The sequence below is a fragment of the Nomascus leucogenys genome, chromosome 9, assembly GCF_006542625.1.
Source record: "Nomascus leucogenys isolate Asia chromosome 9, Asia_NLE_v1, whole genome shotgun sequence".
Classification (NCBI taxonomy): Eukaryota; Metazoa; Chordata; class Mammalia; order Primates; family Hylobatidae; genus Nomascus; species Nomascus leucogenys.
This window is the reverse complement of record NC_044389.1, coordinates 53,434,536-53,445,793: the sequence shown is the minus strand read 5'-3', so window position 1 is coordinate 53,445,793 and position 11,258 is coordinate 53,434,536. Positions and strand designations below refer to the sequence as shown.

General features: G+C 37.0%; 1 protein-coding gene across 2 annotated transcripts; it reads left to right on the top strand.

Moving 5' to 3' along the window:
• Positions 1–257: 257 nt before the first annotated feature.
• Positions 258–11,258, top strand: JCHAIN (joining chain of multimeric IgA and IgM). Of its 2 annotated transcripts, XM_003265713.3 has the most exons (5): positions 315–378; positions 2,661–2,708; positions 4,598–4,721; positions 9,498–9,578; positions 10,264–11,258. In XM_003265713.3, exons 1-5 carry the CDS (start codon positions 315–317, stop codon positions 10,472–10,474), a joined length of 528 nt encoding a protein of 175 aa, XP_003265761.1. In that variant the 3' UTR covers positions 10,475–11,258. The 2 variants fall into 2 exon arrangements, with proteins under 2 accessions (XP_030674820.1, XP_003265761.1); XM_030818960.1 differs by lacking the exon at positions 2,661–2,708 and having other exon boundaries at positions 258–378.

Below are 11,258 nucleotides of genomic sequence, written 5' to 3'. Positions count from 1 at the left end.
CTTCCTTGAAATTATTATTAGTCTCCTGGTTTAAACATTTATGTAGTGTAAATGCAAAATAAAAGTAATTGTATCAAATTATGGTTTTTATTTGGATGCTTTGCAAGAAAATACTTAAATGTGAGTCATACATTTTTCCAGTTCAACATTTAAACTTCAGACTTCAACCACAGTTGTGATTGTTTTTAGTTTGTTAGCTGCCTGGAGTGTTATTTTAAGAAAGCAGAAGCACCATCATTTGCACACTCCTTATAGATCACACACCTTAACCCTGACTTTTTTTGTTCCAGTTTTTCAGAAGAAGTGAAGTCAAGATGAAGAACCGTTTGCTTTTCTGGGGAGTCCTGGCCATTTTTGTTAAGGCTGTTCATGTGAAAGGTATGTGATATTTAGAAAATGATCCCAGATCAAAGGAAAAATATAGGACAGATCTGTTTTTCAGTTTTAAAGATTTATGCCTATGCTTTGGTTGGCCAGCTAGCCAGCTACTTTTTCCTAACATGCTTTAATCTTTCTATGGCAGTTGTCTTTACATAGATAAGACTCTTTTTATTCTTTTTTCTCTTCTCTTACTTGCTTGTTTGCCTACTACAAACTAGAGAATAAGAAATTAGCTAACTACAGATAGTCCTGCTTACATGAAGGTCCATATTGAATCTTAAAAATCTATAATCCTTCCCTTGAGTCTCTTAAATTAATATTCTGGAGAAATGAAATAATAATTACTGTAAGTACAACATGGAATGCATTGGGATTTTATTTCCCCAAAGAGGCTGGTATTGGTTTTAACAGCTTTCCTGGATCTGAGCCCACAGATTTATTATGACCCTTTAACAATGTTTAATGTCATACAGGTTGCCTATAAATTGATGACTGAACTTTTGTTATTTTGTTTACTGATCTTTCAAACAACTTCAGAAAATGGAATACATTCTGAATTTAGAGGTACAGTATTAAATAATTTTCATTTAGAAGGACACACTAAAATTTGTCTGGATTGTTCCTATCACTGAGTCTGTGGTTCTTATTTCAAGACGAATAATGACAGAAATGTGATTAAGAATAGGCCTTATATATATATTTTATACTAATTTAGCATTAAGAGTAACTTTCTAATGATTTAAAATATAAAATATTAGTAAAGCATGTACAATATAAGTATATATACATATCTAAAAAATATGACATATATAATGGGGCTACTTCCCTATAAACCCTATAAAGTTGAAAGTTAAAAATATCATACTTTCAACTTGCAGTGACTTTATAGGGAGGTAGCCCCATTGTAGCTGAGGAGCATACTGAATACATATCACTTTCACAGCATCATAAAGTAGAAAAATCGTAAGTAGAACCATGGTAAGTTGGGGACCATCCGTATATAAAATAGCTATCACTTACTGAATATGATATTCTAGGTATCATGCTAATTCCTTTACATATAATATTCAATTTAATTCTCTCAGTAACCATATGAGGATAAATACTGCTATTACTTCTGACGTACAGTTGAGCCAGTTGAGACTTACAGAGGTGAAATAACTTACCAAAGTCATACAGCAAGCAAGAATGTAAGTAGAACCCAGGCAATCTGACCCTATAGCCTGCACTCCTACTATCCTATTCTGCCTTGTGTAAGGCAATCACTTTTTAGTAAACTCATTATGGTCATATCTAGTGTATGTTGTTAAATCTATTTCCTTATTTGTTTGAACTGAATTAAATTTAACAAATATTTATTGAACAGCTACTATGTGTCAGATGCTCTTGGAATAAAGTAAAGCACAGTCCCTAATAACAGGTTTGTTAGAAAAAATACTGCCTGTTGGTGAGAGCAAATGCTAGACTCTAAGTCTTGGTGAATTGAAAGTATTTGTACCTTTTCTGACAGCTATGTATTTCTGATAGATGTTAGGCTGCCTAACATTTTTATATATTAACTTCCCAGGTTTCTGGTAAGGAAATAATTATATGCCATAATAGAATATAGACATTTTCTATTTAAGACTTAATAGTCAAGTCACTCCTCAACAATCTGTATTTTTGGTCAGGCATTATGTGCTCATTTATATTTCATTGAGAAAAAACATTTAAGAGTCATGGATACACAAGTAGGAAACAGGACATCATTTAAGTCATTTTACCTCTTTCAGATGTTAATGAGTTATTTCATTACCTTGAATTGACTCCATAATGTTTCTTTCCAATATTACACAGACTGTATCAGAAGATTCATTAGGAACTTATGAACAATGGTATAATAATACATTATAAAGTACTTCAAACAACTACAAGTATAATAACAATGGTCTTAAAATGTTTGTGTAGTGGCTCTTATCATTAAGACTGAAATACTGCATTAGGTCCTCTTTGCTCTAGGAATCGTCTCAGGAATAGACTTCCAATTAAAATTATAACTATTCTGATCATTTAAACTTTATAACTTGAATTCGTATACTAAATCTTTGTTTTTTTTTTTTTTAGTTGAGGCTTAATGAGATGAATTGTTAAAGGTCACTTAGCTAAAATTATATGAATAAAGCATATTTAACATCGTTGTTGTTATTATTATTGTTATTTTTTGAGATGGAGTCTCGCTGTGTCGCCCAGGCTGGAGTGGAGTGGGGCAGTCTTGGCTCACTGCAACCTCCACCTCCCAGGTTCAAGAGATTCTTCTGCCTCAGCCTCCCGGGTAGCTGGGACTAAAGGTGTGCGCCACCATGCCTGGCTAATTTTTGTATTATTAGTAGAGACAGAGTTTCACCATATGGGCCAGGCTGGTCTGGAACTCCTGAACTCATGATCCACTTGCCTCAGCCTCCCAAAGTGCTGGGATTAAAGGCGTGAGCCACTGTACCTGGCCAACATCATTGTTATTATTAATTAGCACTCTTATTTAATAGCGTTACTTATGTAAAGCTATTATTGAATTTTTAAAATCTGATAATTTGCCGGGTGCGGTGGCTCATGCCCATAATCCCAGCACTTTGGGAGGCCGAGGAGGGTGGATCACCTGAGGTCAGGAGTTCGAGACCAGCCTAACCAACATGGTGAAACTTGGTCTCTACTAAAAATACAAAAATTAGCTGGGCATGGTGGCACATGCCTGTAATCCCAGCTACTTGGGAGGTTGAGGCAGGAGAATCACTTGAACCCAGGAGGTGGAGGTTGCAGTGAGCTGAGATTGTGCCATTGCACTCCAGCCTGGGCAACAAGAGTGAAACTCTGTCTCAAAAAATAAAATAAAATCTGTTAATTGATCCAAATCCAGATGATACAAAATTTCCTTTGTTTATTCCTTGCAATACTTATCAAGGTTGGGTGTAGTGGCTCTGTAATCCCAGCACTTTGGGAGGCTCGAGGCAGGTGGATCACTTGAGGTCAGGAGTTTAAGACCAGCCCGGGCAACATGGTGAAACTCTATCTCTGCTAAAAAAAAAATACAAAGATCTAGCCAGGCGTGACGGTGCACACCTGTAGTCCCAGCTACTTGGGAGGCTGAGGCAGGAAAATCACTTGAACCCAAGAGGCAGAGGTTGCAGTGAGCCAAGATCGTGCCACTGCACTCCAGCCTGGACGACAGAGTGAGACACTCTGTCAAATAAACAAACAAACAACTTATCAGACCTCTTTGTCTAATATTAAGATTAGACAATAAACGTTGACATTCAAAGTTAAGGCTTTAATGGTCATATGTGTATTTATTCATTTATTCATTTTTTTCTGTATACAGGCATATTCAGTTGAGATTGTACCTCATAATATTTCTAAATTGCTTTTGCAAATTTATAGCACTTTATGTCTAAATATACTCTATCTTTTAAAATAATTCTTTTTTTTTTTCCTTTTTTTTGAGATGAAGTCTCACTCTGTTGCCCAAGCTGGAGTGCAGTGGCATGATCTTGGCTCAGTGTAACCTCCACCTCCCAGGTTCAAGTGATTCTCCTGCCTCAGCCTCTCGAGTAGCTGGGACTACAGGCACGCACCACCATGCCCGGCTAATTTTTGTAGTTTTAGTAGAGATGGGGTTTCACTATGTTGGTCAGGCTGGTCTTGAACTCCTGACCTTGTGATCTGCCTGCCTCGGCCTCCCAAAGTCCTGGGATTACAGGCATGAGCCACTGCGCCCTGCTTAAAATAATTCTTCTAAGAAATATAGCCTTTTTTTTTTATTGAATCATGTACTATGATAATCTGATTGTTATTATGAAAAGGCAGATAATTGTGGTGGAGAATATTTAAAAGTCTTACAAAATAAGGTTATCTTGGAGGAAAACATGCCTGTTCTTAACTATAATACAATTTATACAAAAAAATTTTAAGTACAAATGAGAGTTCAGGAAGGACGCGAAAATCAGAATTCTTTCAGCCCAGATTCCCATAGACTGGTTCAAGAAAAAAGTGAAAATTCCTTTTAGAGTACCTTTGGATTTCCTTCACTGTGATGTAAGATTCTGCTTAGAGAACAAATGGAGAAAGCTGAGACAAACCAACCATAAAACTGTTTTTCTGCAGGCAAGAAAGATAAAATAACTCAATACAAAATACATAAATTGACCTTTGTTTTCTTTTCTTTTTAATACGTTTACCTTTCAAGCCCAAGAAGATGAAAGGATTGTTCTTGTTGACAACAAATGTAAGTGTGCCCGGATTACTTCCAGGATCATCCATTCTTCCGAAGATCCTAATGAGGACATTGTGGAGAGAAACATCCGAATTATGTACGTGGCATTCCATACTCCCTTTTTTCCTGTTCTAAGCAGAGATACTTTCTGACACTGAGTGTTGTTTGAATGTAATACCTGCCTCTTTACTCCCCTTTTTGCTGTGGAGCACTTTACATGAGTTAAGAATTGAGTCTTGTGAATGAGCTTGAGGCAATTTTATTGAAATTAGGGGTAAGAATGAAAGATTACAGCCAATCTAAAATCAGTGGGCTACATCAAATTATAAACAAAGGTTGTAATCTAGTCATCAACATGCACTGTTTATATGGAGTTATTTCTATTTATTTATTTTTGTTTGCTTGTTTTTGAGACAGGGTCTCACTCTGTCACCCAGGCTAGAGTGCAGTGGCAAGATCACTGCTTACTGCAGCCTCGAACTCCCAGGCTAAAGCAATCCTCCTCAGTAGATGGGTCTACAGGCACGCACCACCCCACACCTGGATAATTTTTTATTTTTCTCTAGAGAAAAGGTCTCACTATGTTGCCCAGGCTGTTCTCGAACTTCTGAGCTCAAGTGATCCTCCTGCCTTGGCCTCCCAGAGTGCTGTGATTACAAGCCTGAGCCAACACGCCTGGCCAAGTTATTTCAATTTGAATGAGAACTTTCAGTTGCCCTTGATCAGTTCAAACTGAAACTTCAGATAACACTAAAGCCTTATTTTGTACCATATATACATAACTGAGTCTTTTACACTGTAATCAGATGTCTGCATTGAGATAAGGCAGACTGATCACATTAACTAATTTGATTCGATCTCACTTTTAGATTGGATTTCAGATATTCATTTCGTTTCACACACAGTCCAGAGTTATATGCTATACAGCTCTTTTTCAATAGCAAGAATGCTATTACTATTTGAGAAATTAGATTTCTGTTGGATCCAATCAGTTATAAGTTTTGCTTGTAAACCACTCCTACCTTAATAGTTTTTCCCCAATCAAATCTCCTATAGAAAGAGAACAGAGCATTCCATTCCATTCAATCAATGGGAAAAGTATAATGTGTTTAAGAATTTTGTTTCAAGTTCTGTCTGGGACACTTAATAGCTGTGCGTTTTTGTATGCAAGTTACTTACCTACTTTGAACTTCAACTTTTTCATCTTTAAATGAGGAAAAAATCATGCTTAACTCATAGGCTTATTGTAAAAATAAATAGAGAATATCTATTCCTTTTAGAGCTTATATATTTCTGGGACATATTAAAAATATTTACTATTATTTATTCACCTAATCTATGTGCCAATTATTGTCACTATCCTGCTTAAAAGCCTTGTGATGGTTTCCCCAACATTGATCTTAGGATATATTACAAATGCCTTGGCCTGACCTTCAAAGCTTAGCATAACTCTCAAGATCATCCATTGCCACTTTTCTTTTACTTTATGTTTAAAAATTCCGCACTACTGGGGCTGGGCACGGTGGCCCATGCCTGTAATGCCAGCACTTTGGGAGGCCGAGGCAGGTGGATCACCTGAGGTCAGGAGTTTGAGACCAGCCTGGCCAACATGGTGAAACCCCGTCTCTACTAAAAATACAAAAATTAGCCGGGCATGGTGGCAGGCACCTGTAATCCCAGCTACTCGGGAGGCTGAGGCAGGAGAATTGCTTGAACCCGGGAGGCGGAGGTTTCAGTGAGCCGAGATCGCGCCATTGCTGCACTCCAGCCTGGGGGACAACAGTGAGACTTTCTCGAAAAAAAAAAAAAAAAAAATTCAGCACTGCTGTAGTGTCTCTATTTCCCCACATTCACAGTGCTTTTACACCTGCTAGTTCCTCTGTTTGAAGAACTCTGTCCCACCCCTCTTAGCCTAGTTAACTCTTTCTCAATGTGCATGTCTTAGTTCAGCCATCACTTCCTCTAGCAGGTTTTCTTTGACCACTCAGATCCTGCCCACATAGCTTCGTGCTAGGGATAGAATAGCTAGAGTAGTGGGTAATTGGAAAGAATGGCATACATGACATTGGCACTTAAGCCATGTTGAAGAGTGTCTATCTTATGTTTAAACCTCCAGGAGATTTTGAAAATCTCCTGCATGATCTTCTAATTCATCTTTTTATTTTATGAAATGATTCTTTTTATATTATATTGTTTACTGAAATCAGATAATTCAGATACTTCATGACACTTTGCCTGATGTGTTGATCTTCCCTGTTCTGATTTCTGAAAGTATATTGGCATTGCTGTGCCATTATGGTATTATTATTGTTATTATTTTGAGATGGAATCTCCATCTGTCACCCAGGTTGGAATGCAGTGGTGCGATCTTGGCTTACTGCAACCTCTGCCTCCTGGGTTTAAGCAATTCTCCTGCCTCAGCCTCCCCGAGTAGCTGAGACTACAGGCACGCACCACCATGCCCAGCTAATTTTTTTTGTATTTTTAGTAGAGACAAGGTTTCACCATGTTGGCCAGGCTAGTCTCGAACTCTTGACCTCAGGTGATCTGCCCACCTTGGCCTCCCGAAGTGGTGGGATTGCAGGCATGAGCCACCATGCCCAGCTTTTTTTTTTGAGACAGAGTCTCACTCTGTTGCCCAGGCTGGAGTGCAGTAGCATGATCTTGGCTCACTGCAACCTCTGCCTCCTGGGTTCAAGCAATTCTCCTGCCTCAGTCTCCGGAGTAGCTGGGACTACATGTGCACGCCTCATCGCCTGGCTAATTTTTGTATTTTTAGTAAAGACAGGGTTTCATCATGTTGGCCAAGCTGGGCTTGAACTCCTGACCTCAAGCAATCCACCCGCCTCAGCTCCCAAAGTGCTGGGATTACAGGCGTGAGCCACCATGCTGAGCCTGCCATTATGGTATTATTCCCAACTCCATTACTTACTAAAATGATGTGACTTTGGGCAAGTTACTTAACTAGCCTTTTTCCTAAACTTTAAAAAAAGGGATAATTATGTATGTATGAATTTATACACATATACTTTATAGGATTGTGAGGATTAAATACAATAATTCATAAAAGAGCAGTGTTTGGCTTATAGTAGCCTCTCCTTTTTCTGATATTACTTGAGTCTTTACAGTCTTATTAAGAATAGTTTCATTCATTCATTCAACGAATGTTTATTTAGTAACTGCCAAATATTAAGGGTTGGTGGTGGGGATAAAACAGTTTATTTAAAATACAGTCCATTTCTTAAAAGAATTTATAGTCTAACAGGAAACCGTAAACAATTAAAAAGGCAATTACAATTCTGTATTGTAAGTGCTATGATAGGAACGGGCATGGGTTGTTATAGGAGTACTGAGGAGGGTTACCCAGTCCAATCTTCGGGGAGAGGAGAAGGGTGGCAGTGGGAGGCAGGAAAGCGTGTTTGGAATAAGTGGTGGGATGGATGATGGCTGTTAGCTCAGTAGGAGTTTGCTGGCTAAATGTGTGTGGGGAGTGAGAGAATTAATAGGTGGGGGAGATCATTCCAGGAAAAGGAAACAGGATTGCTGTGACGATTATATGAGATCATCATGTAATATGCTTAGCATAGTACCAGGCACACCGTAACCAGTATTATATGTTAGAACTGTTATTGTTAAGATAGAAGATGAGAAAAGCATGGTACGTTTGTGAAATTGCAAGTGATTGTTTACAGCTGGCATGCATTGTAGATGGTGACATTGTGAGAGATGAAGCTGGGGAGTTAGGGGCATATTAGGATATGTGCCTTTTATGCTATTTTGAGGATACCCTGTTATCTGTGGAGAGACACTAGAGGTTTTAAGCAGAGAAGGAAATTAAGCTTGCAATTTTAGAAAGGATGTTTGGCAATAATGTGGCCAGTGGTTTGAAGGAGTCAAGACAAAAGGAAGACATTGTTACAGTCTAGGAGAGGACAGTGGTGTCCTGAATTAAGGCAGTAATAATGAGAAGAGAGGCAAGTGGATGGATTTCACACATGAAAATAATTAGAATCAACTGGACTGTGAGATTGATTAGATATGTGACAGGGGAGGATTCAGGTATGATAACCAGGTTTTTGGCTTGGATGGTATTGCTAAATACTGAGTTAGGAAACACAAGGTTTTTGTTGTTCCTTTTGGTAGGGAGGGGTGCGCATGAGAAGGAATGATGACTTAGATGAAAAAAATTTTAAAGTTAATGAAATCACCTGAACTCTTTGACAATCATCTAATTTTTCATGGGACATCACGATGAAGAAGTTCCAGCTTTGCTACTTAATTGTTGTGTGAACTTGGGTGGATCACTAACCTCTCCTATTTATGATTTCCTCTCCTCTAGAATCTGGATAAGAATATCTGTCTGTCCATTTCACAAATATTGAACATATTCCATATGCCACATACCTAGCTAGGCACTGGGAATACATAAATGTTTTTGCCTCAAGGAACTTACATAGCCCAGGGAAGCAACCACTCTGTAGACAAGCAACTATGATACTGCATTCGATATAATAAATATATATGAGCATTAATGAGACTGCAGAGGAAGAAGTTTGTTGAAGGGTGGAGATAACATCAATATAATTATTACAGAGGTAAAACGTGAGTTGAGTTTTAAAGGAAAAGCAAAAATTTGCCACGTCAGCAAAGATAGTTGACAGCAGAGTTGCTGTGAAGTTTATTTTGAATGAGAAATATTTAAAATATAGCAAGTTACTATAAAAATCTGAGTAATGGTATTACTCTAGAGTGCTTATAGAGTACTAAATACAATAAGTACTGTTCTGATGAAATAGTGGCAGTATACTTATTACCAAAAATAACAATATCTGCATTTCATTGTTTTAACTTTGTTTTCTTTCTTTTCTTTTAGTGTTCCTCTGAACAACAGGGAGAATATCTCTGATCCCACCTCACCATTGAGAACCAGATTTGTGTACCATTTGTCTGACCTGTAAGATATATTTTTTTCCATATTAATATAGATGTGGAAGTTAATAGCTTTTAATTTTAACCTTGTTAGTAAGAATGTTTTTCAAAATATGTTGGAGTATAAACATTTACAAACATAATCTGAACTTTTGAATACATTAATTCCTATGTTAATTATTAGGTATCGTAAATTCATAAAACTTTGTCACAGATAAAATTTAGCTATACATTTTTTCTAAAGAAAAAATTTCTAAAGAAAAAATTATTGGCATTCATAGAAAGGCCAATTTCCCTTAATAGTTCAATAAGTGGATTTGATCTTATAAACAGGCAGGTGTTTCTTTGGAAATGACAGACTCTAACATCAATTTTTTTTTAATTTTCCCTTTCTTGTCACTATAAATAACTTGTTTAAACAGATATACAGTTGGGAATAAGCCTAACATAGTAGAAATTGCTGTATGGTGTAGATAAAACAATCATATTATCATATCATTAATTATATTGCTTACTTTCAACTAATGTATATTAAAGATTGGAAAATCCCATAAGCTATTCTGTATTGTAGAGCTGCTTATGTCTGAAAGGAGTCATCCTTTGCTGTCACGTCAGAGCTGCAAGAACTAATTGATTTTGGATTGAAATGTGTAGTCACATTTTGACACAGCATTTGAGGGGATTGTCTAATACATGTATTTGCTTTTCAGCTGTAAAAAATGTGATCCTACAGAAGTGGAGCTGGATAATCAGATAGTTATTGCTACCCAAAGCAATATCTGTGATGAAGACAGTGCTACAGAGACCTGCTACACTTATGACAGAAACAAGTGCTACACAGCTGTGGTCCCACTCTTATATGGTGGTGAGACCAAAATGGTGGAAACAGCCTTAACCCCAGATGCCTGCTATCCTGACTAATTTAAGTCATTGCTGACTGCATAGCTCTTTTTCTTGAGAGGCTCTCCATTTTGATTCAGGAAGTTAGCATATTTATTACCAATGAATTTGAAACCAGGGTTTTTTTTTGGGGGGGGGGTGATGTAAAACCAACTCCCTGCCACCAAAATAATTAAAATAGTCACATTGTTATCTTTATTAGGTAATCACTTCTTAATTATATGTTCATACTCTAAGTATCAAAATCTGCCAATTATCATGCTCACCTGAAAGAGGTATGCTGTCTTAGGAATACAGTTTCTAGCATTGAACAGATAAACAAGGGGAGAAAATAAAACTCAAGGAGTGAAAATCGGGAGGTGTAATAAAATGTTCCTCGCATTCCCCCCGCCCTTTTTCTTTTTGGCTTTGCCTTGGAGAGCCAGAGCTTCCGCATTTTCTTTACTATTCTCTTTAAAAAAAGTTTCACTCTGTAGAGAACATATATGCATAAACATAGGTCAATTATATGTCTCCATTAGAAAAATAATAATTGGAAAACGTGTTCTAGAACTATTTACAAAAATAATTTAAGGTGAAATCTCTAATATTTATAAAAGTAGTGAAATAAATGCATAATCAAAAATATATTTGGACATAACAGACTTGGAAGCAGATGATACAGACTTCTTTTTTCATAATCAGGTTAGTGTAAGAAATTCCCATTTGAAACCATCCATTTTGTAACTGAACCTTATGAAATATATGTATTTCTGGTACATATTCTCTAGCACAGTCTGAGCAATTAAATAGATTCATAAGCATA